Source organism: Osmia bicornis, chromosome 4, assembly GCF_907164935.1.
Source record: "Osmia bicornis bicornis chromosome 4, iOsmBic2.1, whole genome shotgun sequence".
NCBI lineage: Eukaryota > Metazoa > Arthropoda > Insecta > Hymenoptera > Megachilidae > Osmia > Osmia bicornis.
Genome location: NC_060219.1, coordinates 9023737 through 9047759, shown reverse-complemented (window position 1 = coordinate 9047759; position 24023 = coordinate 9023737). Strand labels below are relative to the sequence as shown.

The following is a 24023-nucleotide window of genomic DNA, read 5'->3' as shown; positions in this document are numbered from 1 at the left end:
AGGGCTCGGTTATTCCGGGAATGGCTTTGATGATCTTCAACAATACGCATTCCATCCGGTTTGCAGCCACTTCCACCTCGAATCACTTCAATTAACCATTGAGAGAGCAAGGAAGCGTTTTCACTTTTCTTATCCGTGTTCATCTCCAACCATGGAAAAGCAGAATAATTTTTCTATTTTTTTTTTTCTCCATCGAATAAAGAAAAATCTTTCTTGAACTGTTACTATTAACATCTACCATCTCGTGCTACATGTTATCCGCTCACAAAGTAGCGAATCAAAAGCGAACCGTGTGAAAAATTCGTACACGTCATCCTGTACACGTAAAACATTTCGAACAATGCAACGTAGCTAGCGACATAAATCACGCGATTGTACATACGAGGATATTAATATCAACTTATCTGGTAGTTCTTTGAATGAATTAACAATCGAAATGACTAATAGACCGAGTTCAAACATCGCCGTTAACCTTTGCCCGCAAACGCGTCTCTTTGTCATCCTTATCTTCAATCTTTTCCACTCATCCATATGTTACTTTGTCAATATTTCGATAATTAAACCTATCGTATCAAAGTTTCGTTACGATAAAAAAAAAAAAGAAAAAAATAATAATAAAAGAATAGTATAAAAATCTGTTTTACGATCTGGTTCAAAGAACAAAGAAAGATACGACACGAATAAACATTCGCGATTTATCTGCGAAAATACTCGGCAACATTCGTGCGAGTCTTAAATTTGATACCAGAGGAAAATTGTTCGTATCGAAGCTTGGTGGCGAGAATAAACGATGGATAATGCGATGGGTGAACAAAACGAGGTTCGTTGGACGAAGTGTTAGCCGCGTTTTCACGGGTACAGGCCGGTATCCGGATACGCGGGAACGCAACGTCAACAAATTGATTTGCACGCTCAAGCCGGACAAAAGCGTAATACCTGGCTAAAGCGGGGAAACACGCGTCGCATTGAAATCCAGCCTTTTGCATCGGCGGTTTATCCGATGGGAAGAGCTTCTAATATCACCCCCGTTTATCGATTTATCCCGGCCAACGTAACCGACACGTATTGCGGATCGTACGTCTCGTAGCGTCCGTGGCATTTCCTTTCCTCCGCCCTCTCAACAGCGTCGCCCTGAATCGATTTACATAAGAATTTTTGGCGGGGTTGCACGCTTTCATCGACGAAACGAACCGTGCCGCGGGGAAGGGTAGAAAGAGAGAAAGGAGAAGAGGAAGAATAGAGAAGAAAGTTGATGCAAGCGGAGAATCGATAGCCCTCGAGAAGGTGTCACAGCGTATGGAGCACCAGATTCTTCGCCCACGTCACGACCACTCGAGCCTCCTGAAATAGCATACTTTTCTTCATCGATCAGTCTCGCGTCTGCACCACCTCCTACCCTCGGGTTCATCGTGGCCCAACCCTCCGACGACGAGAAGGCCGGGGGTCGAGGTTAACCAGTTCCTCACGGTTACTCGCGGCTAGATTATTCCCAACGCCGACACCCTATTTCGCTGCTCCTATTTAATTACCAATTGAATCCCTCTAACCCCTTCACAAAGGCTCCGTTAGCTGGCGGTACATTATTAATCGACCGGAATGCAAATCGTGGGCGTGTAGGATCGACCATCGGAATTCGAATTTTCTTGCTGAAACATCTTTGATTTCGTAAAGATACATCTAATTTTCGAATGACGATTAAAATCGGTGTTAAAAGCGGAAGGGTTAAGGGTGCCTTATGCTTCTTACGATCCCAGTCACCCTTGAAGATCTCTTCGTACGAATATAGTATTATTTATTAAAATATCCCATAATTTCCAACAGATTCTTTTTACCATCTCGTTAACTTGGCTACAGACTACCTAGCAGTGCCTCGGATGAGGTATACAGTAAAAACTCGATAAATGCTCATTTGAGTCTATTCGATAAATGATACATTTTTATCCCCACCACTAGGGGGATCCCCCTTCGACCAGCGAGTCGAAGTGTAATCGGAGACGTAGCGGCTTCCTTTAGAGATCTGTGTTGCCTTCGTCGCCTTCGTTTAAATGCCCCGTGTCAGTGTGACCACACTAATGCATATAAAAAAGTTTTTTATTTTATACTTTTTGTTAATAAAAATTTTACTATCATGTGGGGGAGATTTTGCTGATTAAAATGAAGCTAAACACGATATAAATCGGTTTATATTTAGGTTGTAAGATTGAGTGAAAATTAAAAAATAAGAAACATGGCAATTTCACCCTTACCTTAATATGTATGTTTTCCTATGAAGAAGTAAGATCTTGTAATTCTGTTGTTAAACAGCTTGCTCGCATGATGTGGTATTTTAAACACTGTAACGTGTATTTTATTTGTTCTTGTGGTGATTGTATGTTGTGTTCGTCTTCATTATCACTGTCCTGTTCACTTTCATTGTTACTGTCTTGATCGAGTGAAATGTCTCAGTGGAGTAAGGGAATCGAAATAGGTATTAATGGCAGCTCCAAAAAGTTCGCTCGTATCCTTGCAAGGTCAGCGGTGGTACATTTATCGGATAGAGGTAGCTAACGAAACCTCCTATCTTATAAGTGTTGCCGTTTGTGATCATTTATGGAACAGTGGAAGCGTCCCGTTTGAGAATTAGCTACCTCCTATTCGATAAATGTACCAGTAACTCGAATCCGTCGTTCTTTGATGTTTCCGAACATAGAAAAGGATAGCGCAAGAAGGATAAAGAAAGAGAGAAAGACTCGCAAGTACAACATTTAACTCAATATTATACCACTAAATGTTGACCGATGTATATCGTGTTTAGCTTCATTTTAATCAGGAAAATCTCCTCCACATGACAGTGAAATTTTTATTAACAAAAAATATAAAATAAACAATTTTATTCTGTGCATTAGTATGGTCACACTGACACGGGGCATTTAAACGAAGGCAATAAATTCCAGTCTCAGTCCCTCTTTCGTTTTTAGCTACTGACTCTTTCTACGTTCGACGGTGTCGGCAAACTATAATCAAATTCGAGAAACGATTCTCCTATCCCATAAGAGTTGCGGAGCGGACCCGTAATAGTTACACTTATCGAGTTTTTACTGTAGTTAGAATCACCTCAAAGGATACTTCCGTCATTACATATGAATGGATAGTTAGAGAAGTTGCGAGAAAGTAGGAAGGCACTGAAGATGATCCATTTGATGCCGAATACTCTTGCTCGCTTTCCTTGCACTTTACATTGAACAGCCCGTCTGTCGGATCCTGTGCTATGATTTTGTCTCTGAATTGAAGCGAATGGGGAGGCGGTAACGCTATTTTATGGCAGGGTAAGTTTGAAATGCTCGGTACCGGTCGATTTTAATAGGATGAACGAGGGCGTACAATACGCGGCGCCCGTTGTCAGAAAGAAAACGAAAGGAGGAGCTGCTCGAAAACGCATTTCAAAGCAAATAAACGCGTGTTTGAGCGACGGGTGTTCTTTTTCAACCGGGCACAAGTGTAAGGAGCCGGAATAGGACACGGGTTTATTTCTTGTTCCCGTTGAATCGCTTTGTGTACAGACTGTTATTTCGAGGAACATCGTATTTTAATATGTACATCCTTTTAACAATTGATATTAGACATCACGCGAATCTTTTCTCTTGTAACATGTAGCCAGCTTTCCTTGGGGAAACATTCTGTGCGGCAGAGTTTGTTGGAAGCTTGAAGAAGTTCGATTCTCGGGAAAAGCTCGAGATTTCAGATTAGCCGGCTTCTTTGTGATCCTTAGGGAGCTGCCTAATTGCTTCTCGGTATACTTGTACATGCCTGTCCCTTTTCAACGCCTCTTCGAAACCTTGAATTTTTCACCCCAATGGCGACTCTTTAAAAATAGCCGCGATCGTTTCCTTCTATTCGTGCCCTCTTTTTTTTACCCGGGTAAAAAGCCTCTCGGCTTATCGCCCCAACTTGTCCCTTAATTAATGCGCCAGAACTTGGGGGTGTTTGCGATCCATTTAACCAAGCCGCCCGGTTCATCGACATCTTTTGGAGCCGTTCAAACTTTTGAATTTCAAATATCTCATGTACTGTTCTCGTTTATTAATTATTATTTGATCGAATTTAATTCGTCATTATTATTAACAATATTGAAATAAATTTCGTTTTCTCGAGTGAAACAAACCATCAATCCTTGAAAATTTATTTTAATAGATGAATCAAAGTCGTAGGTTTTATCCTCGATCCCATCAATGACACTCTTCTCACATTCACACCTGTCCTTCACGCATCCGACCCACATTCTCTCCCACGCTGGTCCAAATTCGCGCGCTCGTCAATCGTTCGCTCGCGCCTCGTGCAAGCTGTTTCCTCGAGTGTTCTGTGCTTGTCATGCTCCAAATCCTGCCGTACGCTCAGCTCGTTTTGTCCCAAACTGTTGTGGATTCTATCGCCACACAGATTTACACACATCCCGCTAGACAAACAAAAAGATGGGAAGGTATCCAGTTGAATAAGAGTCGATGCATCCAGCGAATGTAAATCAGTGGATTCCTCGATCGGGTTAAAGTTTCTCGATAAAACTCGAGAATGCTGCTTGAAACTGATACCAGGAATTTTCAGTTCCGAAATTATCTTTCCAACTGCCTTCGCATCCACCCATGAGAATCACCTGCGATTAATAACTAAAGGTAGTCTCTTGAAATAGTGACAATTTAAATTTTATATTACACATGGTAGATTTGTATCTGTGCAAATGTCTTGGACAATAATTTCGATACACAAACCACGTAGCAGACAAACGTTCCGTTTACATGAAACGTTAGAACGGTGGACACGTTTCTGTACAATTGTGTACGAAAGTCATTCTCAATCGGAGAGTATGATCAAACGTTGCATCGAGAGAGGAATATGGTTGTCGTCGGAATCCATTGATTAATTCTGGCTTGACTCGAATCTTGCTCTCTGGAGACTCTAAACCGATCAGCTTATTGAACGATGATCGTCTGTTTTCAAACTAACTAACTGTCGATAATCTGCTTAATATTCAACAGTCGTTAGACTGCTGAACTTCGTCAACGTTTAATCTGACCTCTGGTTATTATTCACCGGGTCGAATGGGCTTTCGTTGTTCACGCGATAAGCTGTACATTTTTTAACGAGATTCATCCTCACGGGCTTTCGTCGTCCTGGATTCGGCTGCTCCGAACTACTGTTAAATCATCTTGAAGGAAATCGTATCTTAATCAGAAGAGCGATTAGATTGCGAGCAATCGAACGTGGCGGGACATCAAAAGGTTGAAGAGAAGACGAAGCTAGCGTTGGTCGATCTCAAAGGAATAACTAAATCAGTGAGCTTTATTTCTTTTTAATCTTTTAACCCGTTAACTACCAACCGACTATTTCATCAAAGATCGAAAAGGAAACTGAAGAGATCATTTGTAGAACAAATAGATTTTTGCATCAGAAAATAACATCTCGCGTTCATTAGGAAAGAAGCTCTCTGCGTTCGTGAAATTACTAGCAACTCCGAGAAGAAAAATAATAATCTCCCTAGCTTCTTCTGGTCGGTTTCTCTTCTCCCTTTAATCAAGACGCACCTAATGCATTTCCGCATGAAACCGCGTTGCAGCCCAGGAACAGGTTGTCTCATCTCGGCTAGGAAACTTATTTCACACGAGACCACGTAGCAAGAACGAGGTGAATTCGTTCCTTAAATTCTCGGAAAGATGCACCGTGTGACCAGAAAGCAATTTCGAGCCACCGTTTCAGACAGGCTCGCTTTTAGGCCAAGTAGACCCGGATACCGGAAGCTAATCTCGCTAGCTTCGCTATTCGGCAGATAAAGCGAGCCAAGATTATCTCGATACCTCACAGATTTCAACGATTGCTCCTTCTACGTGGTCGGTGTAGTTAATTTTCTTGGATCGTTTGCGATTCCACGTATTTTCCACTTTTAGGAATAGTCAGAAGATTCTAACTTATTAGATTGACAACCGAGCTCGTGAATTTTGCATAAACAAATTTTTTTAAACGAGTTTTTAATCAGGGATCAGTAATTTCGTCCTGCTATGAAATTTAAAATACACCAAAAGGTCAGAATTTAGTAATTAACCTGATATATTCGACGTGTTTCATTGTTTGGTATCTTTTACATTTTACCAGTGTAATATATTCATAGAGTTCTACTGGTTGATTTAAATCGCTTACAATGAATATTGAATACGAGTAGCCGATATCATGCATAATCGATGTCTGTTTAAATAAATTCCTTCGCGTTTACATTGGAATGAATACTTCGTCTAAAGTCTAAACGGGATACTTTGTATCTACGAGCAAGTCAAGGCCGTGACTTCAGTTATTTGCCAGTTTACAAATTCTATTAGCAGCGTTGACGCGTCCAAGCGTTTTCTAATGCTTCCTTCTTCGCTTGAATCGAGAAGCATCTTTGCAATTGCAACGCTTTTAAAAGTCCTTCGTTCAACTTTTGCACGGAACAATAACCGCAGGATCAAACGAATAAAATGAATAGCGTTAAATTTAGAAAATATCCATTTTTCAGATCCGTTATATCCGGCAATTAATATCTGACAAATCGCAGGGTCTTTTGACGCATCGTCAACAATACGCACCCTCGTGTCCCTCGGTAGCTCTGTTTCACGCCGCGTTGCGCTTCGTTTGTCGTCGGAAATTGAAATTTTCGCGTAGATCCGCGTGTCCGAAATATTAATGGATCCAAAAAAACCAGGAGATAATACCTGGTGCTCGCGTCCGAGTGCCTTAATCAACGAGCTCCGTTCGTTCATCCGCCTTTTATTTTCCTTTTACTCGCTCCTGCATTCGCATCGTTCTCTCTTTGCCTCTGATTTCTTGGCCATTTCAATCCCGACGTTAGGTCGGCGAAACGAAACCGCGATAAAACGCACGGTTAATTCTCGATTTCGATGCCTGACCGTAATCTTCGGGAAAGAGAGAAACAGGGAAACAACTTCATTTTCTGTTCCACACCTGAAATCAGGAATTCTGGTGAAGGCTAAACAAAGACGGCAATTCGGCGGCGAAATCTTGGATCGTGGTGATAGCGGGAGGAACCTCATTACACTTGGATTAAGAGAAAATCAACGGGAAAAGAATTTCGCCTCCGTGTAAAACTTTTACCCGAGAAACGTTTATTGAAAATTCAAGTAGCCGCGCGTAATTTTTATATAATTCGAGACCATCATTGATACGATTTTTTCCCCTCGATTTCATTAAACCCTGTTACGATTCCAAATATTTTGAACGGTGCTGGGATAACACAACCGGGTGGTCCGTGTTGCAAATTGTCTTCATGAACGTTCCCCGAAATAGCCTGGTTTCGTTTATAACAAACATTCCATTGCACGAAGCGACAGTCTACCTCTGTGTCTCTCCTCTCCGAGCATCGTGTTTCTCTTTCGAAACGCGGTTAAAAGAAAAAAGGAACGAAAGGAAAGTGCGCAAGATGTGGCAAAAGAGTACGAGAGTCGACCATGATTTTGTAGCGTGATATCCAGCTAACGGAAGAACACGGGTTCCGTTTCTAATCCCGGCGTAACAAGCGGAATATCTCGCAGCTTTCCTCGGCTTTCAGAGTTACCAAAAGTTGCACCACAGTTTTGTCTGTGTCTGTGTTTGTCGCTTTACGTGCATGCGTTTCGGTGAGCTTTTGCCTCGTTTTTCCTATTGCGGATAACTGTTCTTCCTGGAAATCTTACGAGAAAACACGATCGTGGTTAGGCGTGGATCTTACTCTGTAACGAGTATGCAAGAAATGAATTTTGTATTCATTTTTCAAGGGAAAATTTCTAAAAAAGATTCTGAAATCAATTTTTGATTTTTGAATACGAACCGTGACACTGTGCATCGCGCGGAAGCAGTCGGGTTGCAGCAAGCAGGCGCTCTCTGGCTGCCGGGTGGTCTGACGATATAACATGGGCGCGAGCGAGATAGAAAGCTCTGGGTGAAAGGGCGGCGGGGCAAAATGCACGTATCGGAGAGTGATAGAACGAGGGTGGGAAAAGAGGGACCAAGAGAGAGAGAGGGAGCAGAGACGAGCGAATGTTACGATCGATCGGCACTCACCAAGCAGCAGGGGTTCCCCCTACATAGGGTGTCTCTAAAGCTTGGGGATAAATTGGTACAGTGTGTTAATGGGATTAATTACGTGAAAATGTATGAATCTCTGTTATGTGCTTTATTACCCCTTTATGATCTTCTTAGAAATTACATTTATTAGCACTTATCATTTTAAGTCATATAAAGTTGCAATATTATATGTACTTTATACCTTTAATGATCCTCGAATGTTCAAGTTGTAATTTATGTTACTTCTACTACAACTGCAATTCAGGTTTATCGCATTTGAATTGTAAGTTATGTCAGGAATATGACTAGGTATAAAGTAAGGAGTTGGAAGAGTATAAGCTTCCAAACATTTACACCTTGAAAACAAGTGGCACTTATTTTAGTTATTAACTTCCATACGAGTAGTTATCACCTGTTACTGGTACTTTCTTTTACAATAATAGTAGCTTCGACATTGAAACAATGTTATTTAACACGTTGAATGCCATGGGGGTCACCAGTGACCGACACCGCAAATTACACATGCCTGAATAATTAACAGAAAACAATAGAAAAACATTATCTTACATAATATTGCTGGTGTATAAATAATGTACAATAAAATAGCAAATAGAATTTGAATTTGGCGTTCAGCGTGTTAAATAAAACACCTTCGACAAATTATTTTCAGCTGCATTAGTCATATATTTAACCTTCATTTTCTGTTCTGTTTCAGGTACGTACAAACTCTTCATCCCCTATTTTGTAATCCAGCTTTCAGAACCCAGGTTCGTGTAACCTTTTTTTCACAACTTGACCCAATTAATACATTGTATCAATTTTCCAATCTTATCGGACACCCTGTATATCTAAGTTCTTCTGCACCCTGCACCACCACCACCACACCCTCGCCCCTTCTTCTTTCATCCTACTCCCTCTTTCGACTGCTCGCCATAGCTCGACGTTCACCGTCGCTTCTTTCTTCTTGTGTGTAGCTCTTTGCCCGGCTCTTGTATTTCTTTTTCTGTGTTACGTACCACGGCTCTTTGCTCTTCGAAGTCCAAGGAGTTCTGTGACGAACGACGGACATAAGCAGGAGCAGCTGTTCCCAACAGACGTCGCTTTGCTTTTCTCTTTCGATGTCTATGCACCCTCCTCTACTACCCGTTTCCGATCTCTTGCGGTGTCCCCATTTTCTCTTCGAAGAAACATCCACCTCCCTTTGTTGACGAATCGTAACGAAGTCGTAATGAAAGGACCCTTGCAGTCGGATCAAAATTGGCATTCTACGTTTTCAACTAGCCCTAGTTTACATCGATGGACCAGCTAGTATTAGTATGCGGTGGAATTACTATACCAGGGTACACAAAAGCGGGAGATAGGAAACAAAAATATTCGTGGACAGAAAGCTGAAACGTTGGCGGACTAATTCGCTGGTACAACGGGGAATTACCAAATTCTGCGGTTTTTGCTGTTTTCTCGGCGGCCTGTGTCGAACGGGACACGTAATTTATTGGCGAGCGTATCTGGGACGGTTTTTGGTTCAACCTTCGTGCTATGGATTAATTTTGAATAAACGCACCAGTGAAATGTTTGATACGTGGCCGATTGGAGAGGATCGGGTTGACCCTGTTTAAAGAATGAAATATAGATTACGTATTTGCGATGAAATTCTAAATTGCGGGAATAATGATAAAAACGTGCCCGATGGAGAATGAAATTGACCCATATCTTTTATCCTTTTTACATTTTAATAAAAATCCTCTCGATTATATTGACTCGATGATCATAATCCGTTAATATTTCATCCTATAATTGCAATTATCCGATCGTTATTTCATTTCCCAATTTAAACGTTCCACTTAATACCTCTGGAAATTAATATAATATTAATGCTATTTAGGATCCTTTACGATTTTTTTTTTTCTCGAAAAGCTTATTCGATTAATTTGAAGGACGCATAAAATGCAGTTTCAGTCCATCAAGTGAGAGCTTCAGGGTTCGTGCAACGGTGCAATCTGCTTTTTGTTTTCTTTCCTGCATGCGTCAACACGAACCGTTTGCACTTGCAACGCTCCGTGCTACGTCATTGGATATTTCAACAGGGAATAAGTGTCGGCGAATAACGGGAATCGATAGCTTCTCTAAGTAATGTAATGTTCCTCGATGTTACACACCACAGGTGTTTAGATACAGACTAATTCTGAGTCGCAGGTACATGGATACTTTCACACGTAGTGCATCGCGAATGCGAAACCTTGCACGAGCATACGTGCAGCATTCTTTAATACTTTCGCTACTGACGCATACATTGTGTTCGGTCAATTGTTTCAATAATGAATGGTGGACAAAAATCAATGAGTAATAACACCAAACAACAATAGTTCTTTTTTAAGAGACAACAATATGACGCATCATAATAATATGTGGTATATGAAAGATTGTTGGATCGTATTTTCGTATTTCATAAATCATTTTTCAAGTAAGTAAATGTGAATCGCGGAAGTGCTGTGCATGGCCCCGGATCGTTTCCTAAGAAAGACGTATGTAATGGCTTCTTAGAGTGTCCGTTGACACTGGATTCACCGAGATTGTACGAAATCTCCTCTCCGTGGTACTTTGGATTTCCGTAGTCGTATCAGAAGCTTAGAGCGTAATCCATTTACACTTTATTGGGGCACGATGCGGCCTCTGGTCGAACGTATTTCTGCCGCCATCGTATAGTGGCTGAAAACGAGGGAACGTTGTTTGTTCCTTATTATCTCGTGAAATATTGCCCTCTGGAACTTCGTTACACCGCGATATGTCCAGCCATAGACGAAATTATGGCCTCCTCTTTGCCCACCTTTTCTTCCGTCAGCCACCCCTAAGTTCCTTTCGAAGAGAGATCAAAACCTTTTCCGAAATCAATCTTTTCAACGTGACGCCATAATAGGTATACTCAAAGTATCAGACTAGTAAGCTGCGATCCACGATACGAAACGCCTCGTTATTGCAACTTCTTCTCCAGGATATTCCTGGAAAGTTGTTGAACAGCGTGAAATCGATTGAATCCTGCGATGGAACAAGTAGAGAAGTTCACTTTGCGAATTTTTGCCACGGTTCGCTGGCTGCTCCTTAATTGGTACTACGATAACTTCGATCGTTCATACTTCTTTTTTTTTACTTCGCTTTTATTTGAATCCGTTTTTCTTTTACATCGAGCTGCGACGAGTTTGACCCGATTCGACTGGACGGCAATTCGAATAGCGATTCTTACGGTAGAAAAAATCGAAGCGTGGCTACACGATGAAATATTTATCGGCTATATGCCGGTTTAACCTCGTTATTTTTCTGTGATCGAAGTTTGTTTAAACATCGACTGGTGTTTGCAAATGTAACGTACAATTTAACGTGGAAATATCTTTGCTAGATACTGCTGTATCCGCGTGCGTTCTCGAAAATAGATTGTATATTCAATTTCAATATTTGACACTTTGCAGTACAGTTTAAATTGACAACAGATATCATTGAAACAAAACCAGCCATTGAGCGTGATCCGGTATTGTGTTTTTATATGTATTGAATTACTTTATGCTGTTGGCTATTCATTGTATTTTAGTTTGGTAACAATAGAACATTTTGTAGTTTTTTTGTTGGTAATCAATTAATTGGAGTATCAATGGCTGTTGTATCTAATTGCAAGGAAATAATTTGGAGTTAGTAATGTAAATATTAATTGAATATAACGCTGATCCGCGGTGTCCACGGTGAACGTGTTAAGGAAATATTCAAATTATCCTTCCATAATTTCTTCGCTGAATATGAAAATTGATGCGATCATCAAATAACTCAAATTACCATCTACTAATTTGACAATGAATAATTTCTTATCCGTTTTTTTACGGGTTCCGTAAAAGTTTTAATCTTTCTTTTGAATTTCCACAATTGTATCCGGGAATTCAAGTTGAATCAAGCTATTAAAATGAAGTTAATTGTTCTTCTGCGTTAACACTGGAACGCGTTCAGAAATGAAGGAAATACAAACAGGTCGCGCAAAATAATTATGAATTAAACGAACGTATTTCATGAAAGTCGATCAATATTCACCATCAGCGATTCGAATAGTCATCGTTTTGGTTCATAGAACGTCGTTATTTCTTAATTCGATAGTGGAAGTTAAGAAAGGTCGGGTCTAGGTCGCGTGCTTAGATTTGCACGATCGAACACACCCCCGTCTCGTGATATCGATTTATAAGGAAACACCCCCTCCCTCACAATCTTACGGCTTCTCTCGATCGTTTCGCGTAATACCAACCCTCGTTGGCGATTTTCGTGAAGCAGTTGCAGTGAAAAAAATATAATTTCTTTTTAATCGATGTCAGCTTAAAAAGTGAATATAAAATAAATAATTGATGCGATATTTACACGAACGAAGTACGTTTGCCATTTTTGGAAATCGTTCACCTGTTCAAAAGGAAGCGCAATTTTTTTCGGCGCACTCGTTTATGTGAATAAATGAAAAGCAAAACAAAATGGTGAAATATAGGAATGTTGTTTTAACAGCATCGATCGTGAACTTGGTCGAGAGCACGCGAGGAATTTGCAGTGTTGAATTATTCGGGCGTTAAATGGTGTAGGAACTATTAATCAGCCACCAACACCTTCGCCGGCATTAACACGCTTTCGTGTATGTATTTTCATTACGTTCATAATCTACAGTTTAGATGTTAAACTCCCGACTATTTTCATAACCTTCATTTTATAGATCTCTTACATTGTACTACGCGTTACTGTGATCTTGACTTTCATAACATTTCACGAACTCGTAAAATCTTGCGGGCTGTTTGTTTTCATTTCCTCTGAAATATATCTTCTATTTAAAAATCATATGGTTTGAAAGACAGGAAACGATGACAAAGGATGTCGAACGTGTGAACATCCTCAGTCACCGAACACTTGATCCTCTTTTTCACCATCCTGCTTGCAGTGTCACACGATGCTTCCAAAAATGACTCGATGGATGTCATCTTTCATAAAAAGGAGAACAAAGGATTTCACCATGAAGAAAAATAACGTTTAACTCTCTAATAGCATTATCCGGTTCAGTCGCGACTAGGCACTCAAATTTCTAAACGTCAGCCTTTCATACATAGAAAACATAAAATTTGGATCAGCAAAGCTTTGCCAAGGACGAGGTAGCTAAATTAGTTCTATTTATTCAAAGATAAGTCAAAGCGTTACAGTGAAATTAGTCGCTAGAAAGTAGAGTCGGCTAAATACAGAGGCAAAACTGATGGAGCGTATACCATTTATCGCGTTTCGTCAAAGAAACATGCATATTCAAATTTCTTCGTCTGACGTTAAACAGTGGACGATGAATATTCATCGCTCGGCATTTCACTTGCAGCTTCGATAAACGCAAACGGGTATCGCGAATTAAGTCGCGAACTACGTGCTTATAATCGCGATCGAAGCATCACCCTTTTAAACGAACTTTTCAATAACGCGGACGCATTGTGAAAGTTCACCACGCAGGTTGCGTGACGAAAAATCTTGTCAACCCTTGCGATACCCGTTTCATGGCCGATGTGTATCGGGTTCTTCGTGTCTCCTGTCAGTCGAGAGTTTCCGCAGAATTCGGGTCGCAATCAGGATGTATGAAATTTAATATCGACGCTCCCGTTGCGATGAGAGTCTATCGGATTTGCATGCGATAGCTGAAAGCCCTTGTTCAGCGCTCTTTCGCTTTTACTATCGTACAGAGAATCGAAAATAGACGCGCACCGTGAAAATTGCAAATTTTCATGGAGATCTAGGGAACACTTAGCGCGGACCATGGTGATGTCGGTCCATGGTCCTAATTTCTAATTTTTCTCTTCAACTCGTTGACCGTGCCAGTACTAATTACGATAAAACGTAAAATTTTCCATTTTCCGCTAACCCAATAAAACAGGCAAGAGTAGTTATATTTCAAATACAGAAGATTAACGTTGTAGACGTATCTCGATTATCTTTTGTTCGTCGTCGAGTCGTTAGCTTAATCCCAGAGGAACGTTCAGGCTACGCGTGATCACAATCTGAACGGGAAGGAACAATGTAAGTCGTAAGAGAAATTAAACGTCGATATTCGTTATCGAAAGCCAGCCGAGTGGAGGGTCTGCTGGCGGTAATTAACTTCGTTCGATCGGCAACGAGGCTGCATTGTTCTCGTGGAGTTGGAAAAACGGCACGGAGACAATAGACCGTCTAATAGATCGATATTCTACGTGAGAGGTTTCATTGATTTCCCGGGGAAAAACGCGTTACTCCTCGTCCCGGATAAGACTCGGTCAATCTTCTTCAACTTTGAACTGTAATCACTATGTACACATCACGGTCTCGATGTGTATTTCGGTCAATCTTATTACACGGGTGTAATCGAATACACCACGGTTAGCCTAGAAATTTCTACGGCTTTTGAACCTAGTTTACAAGCCTTGTTGGTAACTTTTTTATTTTCTGACACGAGGCTACACAGGAACCCGGAATGCCGCAAAATTACAACCTGTTAACCCTAATTGATCCCTGGGTTTTTGTCACCACTCGCGGCTTATTAGCAACGCTTCTAGCTCGAGTACGCTTGCACCTAAACACGCCGATCAGAACAATTGTATTATTTTATTCTTGTCGCTTGAACGCCTTGAAATGGATCGTCGATTGTAAGCGAGATCGCGATCGAGGAACGTAAGAAACGTCGGGTCACAGTTAACGCGTTAAATTGGTATTCCATTCGCTATATTTAGAAGATACCTTATTTTACATATCGCAAATGAATGTTAGTATTAAGAACTATATTTAATATCGACAATATTAAATTGATAATTGAAATTACTGGACCGGATGAAAGGATCGATCGATTTCACTCCCTGATACATTCAACTCCCACTATCGACAATATCAATTACTTAGAACTTGCCCATCAGAATATTATTACTCTGCTTCGTAATTGAAATATAACACGATTAATTTGATTCTATTCTTGTCAGAACAAACCGAACGGCTTATCCGATCTCCAAACAAAGGATTTTTCAAATTTCAAAGATGTCTAGACACAGATTTGTTATCGGAATATGCTATCGCGATGGGATTCAATCGCACGACACCGGTTATTGTAACCGAACAATGGGAAAAAAATGAACAGTAGTCTGGTCAATTTCCTTTCTATCGTTTTTCAAATGTATCGTCGAGAACATCGGTTAGCTAAAATGCAATATTTCAGAGTACCCACGGAACAGTACCATTATCCGAATTGAAAAACATCGCGGCCGCAGATAGGCCAATAGGCAACCTGAAGAGTCAGTAGTTTCACTTTCTGGCTGGTTTCCAACGACCCGGAGACCTGAATCCCTGTTACATGTCGATCGATATACATATTCTTTTTTAGCGAGGGAAATCGTCCGTTATATCTTGATCACAGATTTATTCGTGCCATTTTGCAGCTTATCGAGGAACACGTGATCGGAATATAACGGCAGCCAGGGATATTTATTGGAAAACTTTTTTGTCTTCTTGCCTCTTTAAGCAGCTTATTCGTGACGTACGAATCAGTCAATATATATACCGTTTACGGATACTTTCGTCATCGTGACTTTATTGAATATTTATTATTTTCGTTTTTAACAACATTTCGCGTGTCTTGTACGTTACCGAAGGGGTTAGATCGCGTTGATGATCGATGTACAATGTCCTAAGTTAGTAGCAAACTTCGTTTGGATTATATTGAAATTTTCATGAAATAACAAGGTTTCGTTACCTTCGGATTCTTATAGAAAGCGGAAATTTTTCGCGTCATCACCTTGAGGGAAATTATCACTCGTTACGGGACCTAGCCGACTCGTTGTTGGCGAGCTTCGTCCAGTACCGAAACATTCATACCGGATGGGACAGCATTAGTATTTATTAACCTAAGGTCGTCCCGTAATTGACGTAATTACCACCTCGAGATATTCCGCGAAGATTGGGAAAATTACTTGTATCAGTAGTACACACCCTGCTTCCAAGTTGCTAACGACGCTTTGAATTTGATTAGCCGTAATTGAACGACACCTTTTTGCTATTTCAAAGCTCTCTAATGTAAAAACAATAATTTCTTAGTTTTCTTTATTTTTATATGGTACTTAATCAAGCGTTCGATACCCGGGCGATCGATTAATCAGGTGCAGGATTTATTTTAAAGTGCCACCCCGTTTCCTGATAAAGTTCGATTCCCTGTTTCGCCATTATATCCAACGAATATCGGGGTCGCACGCATTGCCTCTTTTATTTCCAATTAACAATTAACGCACAATTTATATGATAATGCAACGCGCGAAGAACAGCTCACGTCGCCATTCAATTATCGTTCGTTTATCTTTTTTCCCGATAATTGCCCGTAATTTTGCGCGCATGCTAAAAGGACCTTAGGTAGCAGGTATATCGACCAGGAATAACAATTTTTAATTTATTTAGAGGAGCAATATTGCACTCGTGGGACGGCGGTCTGCTACTTAGGGTGGATATACTACACTTATGGGGTTGGTACTGGAGATAGCAACTTGCCTCTTAGAATGGTAATACTGTACTTATGGGGATGGTGAGTTTTGGAAAGGCAGAAATCTTGATGCTAGATAGGGCAATATCTATACTTACGAGGTGGGAACTGGGAATAACTTTTGCCATTTAGAAAGGTAGTTGTGCCATTTAGGTGATACTGTATTTATGAAATGGAAATTGAGAATATCTTTGTCAATAAGAAAAGTAAAAGTCTTCCCATTTAGATAGATAATACTGTACTTATGGGATAAGGACTGAGAATAACAACTTTCACTATTTAGAAAGGTAGAATTCTTGTCACATGGTCGATACTACAGTTATAGGATTATGACTAGAAATGATGATATTTGCCGTTTTCGAGGTGGAAATCTTGTCGTTTAAACAACAATATATCTAACCGAGACCTAATATTTACGAGTACAGCTGTCCAGGGTACAATCGGTGTTCATTAATCAAAACAGAGGGTAGGTTCTAAATCCAAATCACAATTAGCTACTTCGCTCGCGAGTTAATAGCACTCGACGTCGGTAGCCACTTTTCGAGCCGTTTCTCCGCTAGTAAACGACATTGTCGTCCAGCATGACGATAAATCAGACCTGGTCATCATTCATAGCCGTTAGTTAACGATACGGGAACTACAATTATTTTAATGGTCCTGGCTGTCGACCGGCTGGGAATCCTGTCTCGCTTCGCCTCGCGTGGCCATCGATGTACCGCGACATCCAACCCTCTCCAACACCATCCATAATCTCTGTGGCTCGCAGCTAGATGGAATTTATTGATAAAACGCTACCGTGCGTACGTATGCACCCCTGACCGAACGGCGTCAGTAAGTCGTTTCGACGGGAACACGTGTATGTACCCCTGTTACCGGTATCACGCTTCTACTCCCGAACACGTTACGACCACGCGTGTGTCCTGTATACGCGATCGAATTGAAACAATTGCTTGTCCACTTCGATACGTCATCGAGATCGATGCTCGCAACTCATCTAATTTACACGGGTGTGACAATAGAATGAAATCTGTGCACACCTTACGATTCGAACGGAAGGTTTTTATGTTTTTTAAATGTACGTCTTTTTCGAATAAGAATGAAAATAGCGACAATACGAGTCCAGCTTTTAAACTGTCCGTACGAAACGTCGAATGCATTCTTTTGTACCTCCTTCGGCATACCATTTCCGTCAATTGCCGCTTTCCGTTTCGTTGGAGTTGCGCATTCAGATAGAATCGGTTATAATACCCGTCACGTTAAATGTTTTTCCTAAGCGAGCCTCGTGAAAGCAATCTTGAAGGTATCTCTCGGCGAAGATGCCAAACGTAATCTTCTGGACGCATCGAACGTTGAATGGAACAGCGTGACTTCCACGCAGCACGAGCTGAAAAATTGGTCGCTCGATAGAAACGACTCCTAGATACGTGTGTAGTCAGCTTCCTGCCGTTTCGCGATGAAAAGATCCATTTGCTGCCGGTCGACTCGTTTCGACTCGGGACGACCTGGAAGCACGGATGTTGAAGGTATCATCGAGTGTTTACCTGGCCAGGTGTCCGTTCGTTTCGTGGAAAAATGGGATACAGGGAAGGTGTAACCCGAGTCGCTGTAAATCTGGCCTGCTCGTTAAGTTGGAACCATTTTGTTGAAGTTTCCACGAAAACATCCATGTACGATCCACGTTGTACGATTTGTTCTACCATTTTAACTCGTCAGTTCTGAAAATTATCGGGTCTACCATAGAATTGATCAGATATGGTGCATCGTAAGAAGTGCATGGGATAATATAAGGGTAGTTGCATCTGAATGCATTGCATCTCGCGTTTGATCATCTGCTGATAGTAAATGCGCTTAGGTTCGTTAAAAATCGCAAGTGCATTCGAATGGAAAGATCACGAGATATTTTCATGCCGATTTTGACGGAATATTTATGGTGTTTTGTTCGCTAAATGACTTTAAAGCGTTTAAGTTACAGTATCCGTAAATCATCATTCGAACACGAGTATCAAAAGAAAAAGCGTAGAATGAAAATGATAAAGTGTTTTCTTAAGCTTAATCAACTCCAGTTAATTATAATAAACCGTGTTCGTAGGGATTATTAACATGGTCTGCAACACGAGAGGAAGATAAAGAATTAAAAGTGGAAATATCACGTTTCACGGGTCATTAATTCGTCTTTGTTTATATCGCCATTATCCAGCGAGTCCGGTATCTGCAAATAATATGCCATTGTGCTCAGATAAATCAATTTTATCGCACTCGACGAAAGGATTTCCATTTTTTCCTGATAATAGCTTTGCGGCTAACGTTGCCCACCTTTTGATGCTCTATTTCGTGTCGCGCTAATAATTCCTCGGGAATATTAGTCTCGAAAGATTCCGAGGCGAAAACGTTTGGCTTGCTGGATAGCAAATGGAAGCGTGTTGTCGGCCAGGAAAATCTGACCTCCTTTGAAACATTACAGGGGGGGAGTCGCATGAAATATCGTAGGAGATATCGTGAAAACGCCGTCGTTCATTTCGACATGGATCCCATTGTCTTTTCTTTTATCGCCGAGCCATCGCGATATCAGCCTGTGAATGCCGGCGCTGCTTTATTAGATCCGGTTGTTTTTTATCAATCAACGGACAAACCGCGTCCGTTCTGTCGATTATTAATATTCGTTGCGTTGATAAAATTGACGCCAAGTTTTCTCATCCGTATTTCGAATCAGCGACAGATTAAATAGTATAAAATTCAGAAAACGATTATTCAGTGCGGTGGCCGTTGTTTTAAAAACGAATTACATACATCACTTCTTTCTTCATCAATTTACACATAATAGAAAAAAGCGTTTGGAATTTCCCAAAGTAATCTCTGTTTCGAGTCGCATTCTCGTTCCATTCTCTTCATTTACATGTACCTAACTAGAGAAAATCGACAAGCTACTCGCATCGGTGGACAAGGATCGCGTGTAATACGGTTAACATCGATGCGATAAAGCGATTCTTCAAAGGACCTCGCTGGTAAACGACCAAAGCTCTTCCGTTTCACCGTCTACAATCCAATTATAATTTGAAATCGGCCACGGTGGAAGAGCTCGATTAAAGGGGCGTGCTTTGTGCGTCGTTAACAAGTGGCGAAAATCCACGCCTCGTTAAAATTACGTCAAAGGGGTCGCATCCCCAGTGTCGAAAATGAATTCCTTGCTCGCTGTCTCGAGAGCACGTATAAACGAATTCGGAGCCTCTTCCCGGAGCCGTAAAGTCGAGACACCGGGAAAAGTGTGTTTGAAATTTGATGCGAATGGGGTGCTTCTCGTGAAAATTTAACGGGATCATTATTTCTGCTCAAACTATGGAACAACTTTAACCTAAGTTGAATCTAAGATGGCTCTAATAATCTTGATTAACGGTTAAGGGGTTACGCCATTCTGAAGCAAGAAAAAATAGGCATATTTTGGGAATTTTTTTTTTTTAAATGATAGAATAAATCCAAATTCTGTAAGCATGCCTTTATTTTACAACTAATAAACTTTGAAAATTAATCCTTGTATAGTGATTCAAGTCAAAATATGGGCTCTGCAGCATTTCTTCGATTTTGTAGGGGTAAACCAGCAGCTTTTGCAATTTTTAGAGTGACCTAACCCCTTGATAACTTTGGATAAAAATTTTAGTTACTATGCCAATGATCCCTGAGCGGAGAGCCGCGTTGGATATCCAACGGGAAGCGGCGAACTGTTCAGGACATCCTCCTCGTTTCTGACGGAAGTGTGTCGGCGTTATCTCGACCGAGCCACGTTCGACTCGTGGCGACTTTCGTCTGAATAACTCTCGGTATCTGGTTGACCCATCTTGGGAAACGTACGTAGGAGCGAAACCGGAGGATGAAGTGGACTCGCAAGACGCAGCCTCGGCGCCTCCGCAAAGGAAACGCGAAACGAACGCACCTCGACTTCCTCGAAGGATGAACAGAGACAGAGAAGGTCGTGCCACGATCCGACGGGGGATTCGAGCAAAAAATAACCGCGATTCCGATCTCGTTGTTGTTTCTCTTCGGGGGAACAAGAAGTCAGAGAGACGTGCCTGAACGCACCGATTCGAACAACTTCGCGAACGTTTCAATTTCGGACCGACGATTTTGCTGCGTGCTCGGATTCCTGAATTCGAAGGATAATGGACCTCAACATCGTTTCTTGCACCGTGTTTCACGCTGATTCGAGCAGAGAATAGAATAAAGGATTTCTGGTTCGGAACGCGGCACTTAGGTAACCTCGGAGAGGGTTGATGTGTTGGAATGAATTTTTTCTCACTGTAATATGTGGAGAACGCGTGAAAGAAAAATCAATTTCCCAAGAACTATTCTCATTCGAAAACTAGACTTTCATCCGTCCGGTGGCACAAGGTCCTTGTAAACGACTTCGATCGATAAAGCTGTCCGTTGAAAATGAAAGAGGGAAAAGAGGGAGGAAAAATGATGAAAAGATGAAATTGTCTTTTGCGAGAAATATAAAATTGTTATACACGTTCAAATTAAGAGGCGTCGCTGGTGTAGAACATTAACATCTGGCAGAGCACGAAGCCCGAGGAAAATATAATAAAGCAAACGCGACTGTGAAATAAAAAAAAAATAAATAAATAAAAATAATAAAAAGAACCTACTACCGCCCGAATGCCGTATGAAATTATAATTGCATTGAACCGACGCGACGGAGGCGCTGGTGTTTCTCATTTGTTAAGCAAGTCGCGCATTGACGTCACGCGGCTACGAGAAGCAGAGCTAAAGCAACGGAAAACGTGTGGCTCTTTGGTGAAACGAAACTCGAGCATGTTCGTCGGGGATGACGATGATGCGGTTGTGCGCTTGGCTGTCTCTGCTGCTTGCTCAGAAGTCCCGAAGGTATCGACACACATTCACACGGGGCATATTTTTCGACTAGCTGCCACTGCTGCTTCCTTTTTCTTCCTCTTCTGCTTCTTCTTCTTCTTCTTCTTCGTTGGGATACTTCGGGGCGAAGAATGTACACACGAGCACGCGCGCCTCCCACACTAAATGTGGGTCATTCTGTATGCATATGCGCATAGATGCACCCGATCCTGCACCCGAATGCCCCAATGACCCGGTTTGCGAATCCCAACGTGTAACCTCGCCTCTGTGACGCGCGCACTCACCGAATCAAGGTAAACCCTCCCGATACATGCTCGCTATTAGCCCACTTGTCTTGCTTCTTTGTTCCCTGTTTGCTCGATCCCCAAACCGCGATCCTTCCTCTGATCCTTACTCGAGGGCCTAGTTTTCGAGTACCGCCAGCTTCGTGTTGCCATACTTATATGTATATTGACGAGGAGCCCTTCTATTAGATCATTTCAAAATGTTAACCCGCAGATGTTGAAGTATCCGTCGGAGTAGCAGAACAGAGGGATTTGGAAATTTTACCATCGTTGAGGCACTTCTCGCGCTATGCTCCCCTATATGTATTATAGATACCAAGAATCCGTTCGGAAGGTCGGCGACGGACGGTACTTAGGACTTATCGTTAGACCTCCCCGTGTTCTCCAGTAACCTAATTTGTTATCTTTAAAATAGAAATTAATCAGTTTACGTTTCTCTGCTTCATTTTCTCGTAGAGGTTCTAAAAACAGTAAGATAACGGATGCACATTTATCTTCTTTTTTTTCCCTGTTAAAACAGAATCGACTAATTAAGTGTCGTCCACGGTCGTGTGTACTAATAACGTGTTACCTATTTCAGTGTGAAATACTCTTTTTCTAGAGTATTTATGTAATAACTCTGTGACCTGTTTCAGCTGGCGCTTAAGTATGTAAATTGCACAAAATAACTATTGTGCCATGGTTTAAGCTTCTTTCTTAAATTGTTGCCTTTTAATGTTTTCACGTTAGCTGATCTAACATGTTTCAGCACAATGTTATCTTGATTAGGTTTTCTCGCATTGTACATTTAGAATCTTTCTCACAGCTGTATGAATTAATTAATGTTTAATTACTCGGATGACAGAAAGTTTCAATTTCGCTCAGTTACTTTCTAAGAATTTTATAGCTTTAATTTTTTAAAATTTTAATTTGAACCATCTCGGTCACACGATTTCACATATTTTCGTTAAAAATATAAAACAGCATGCAATCTGTCGGTGATTTATTCAACGATTGTTAATTGCGATTCAGCCGCCATCGACTTCGAATCGAATTTATTAAAAAATTGCAACCATCATTTATTTTATTACTTGGAACATATTTATTTGAAAGCTTGTTGCGTGAATAACGAATCCTATTATAAATATTAAAACTAAATTCCATTAGAATGCTATTGCTTAACGTGATATTTTTTTTACCCACGATTTATTGTATGAATTTTTTTAAAATTCACGCGCCAGCATTTCGCGTTGAAAATACAATTACTTCATGCGTCGTTTAACCCGCGAAATCGTTTCGGTAGTTACGCATGGTATCGTGTTATTTTACTACAACTAAGCAACCTTGGCTTAATTATCATACATCGTTTTTAATTATCATCATTATACAATTTTATTTTTAATTTCAACTTGTTCAATTTCTATCTCCTGTCGCAATATTTTTTAGACACTCTGTATAAATATAGCAAGACCGAGGATCAATCCTTTCTCCGTGAAGTGAAAGCAGTGAAAGCCAAATAAACCCAGCAGGTTGATGAAAAGAACGAAATAGATTATACTAACGACAGAATGTATCGCGTGAAAACAATTATCTTCATAAATTTCTTATTTATTAATTATCTTCACTTATTCGTTCCTTTGTTTAACTCGTCATTTATAATTAACAAAGGAGCTTAATTAACAAAGGAGACAGAATTAAATAGTACATACGGAGAAAATTATTTTTAATTACATTGCACGTCAAGGAATTTTAATAATCCATATCATTGTGTCGTCATATGAATACACGTTACTGTTCCTGTTAATTAATTTTGCTTATAATACTCGTTAATTTGTAGTATTTACATGCTCAATTTATTTATGAACGGTATCGTAAATCTAAATAAAGAAGATTGCGTAAACGGATGAAACTATGCATCTGATTATTTAAAATAACGGGAGGTCGCGTTTGAGCGACTGGAATTAAATTGAGGAGACGTATAAATGGCTGTCACATGAGATACTAATTATAAAACACTCGTATCCCTCTTCTATGCAACATTGGCTGCAGCTGTATTATTTTAATAACCAAGTGTCGTGGTACAGAATTTTCATTTTCCAAATTTATGACGTTGTAACACCATTTTTCATTATTTTATATATACCGAAGTATTTCAATTTTCAACTATAATTTATAGTTTTTATAACTCAATCCAATTTGATTTATAATGATCGTTTTTTTAAATGCACTTGACGCAAGAAGAAACGAATGGATGGTTTCTGGTGGCTTAATCTTAAATGGTCAAAGCCCGAGTCATTAACGTCATC

General features: G+C 40.6%; 1 protein-coding gene across 2 annotated transcripts in view; it reads left to right on the top strand.

Annotated features, from left to right (window-relative positions):
- LOC114873287 (ubiquitin-like protein 3) overlaps positions 1–24023 on the top strand; it is a 56842-nt gene that overhangs the window by 15293 nt on the left and 17526 nt on the right. The window contains exon 1 of one of the 2 annotated variants that reach the window (XM_029181464.2): positions 21224–21466. The exons of the other annotated variant lie outside the window; for it this stretch is intronic. Within the exon in view, the coding sequence (XP_029037297.1) occupies positions 21239–21466 (228 nt within the window). The 5' untranslated portion in view covers positions 21224–21238. Of the gene's footprint in view, positions 1–21223; positions 21467–24023 lie in introns of those variants that run through there. 2 annotated transcript variants of the gene reach the window in all.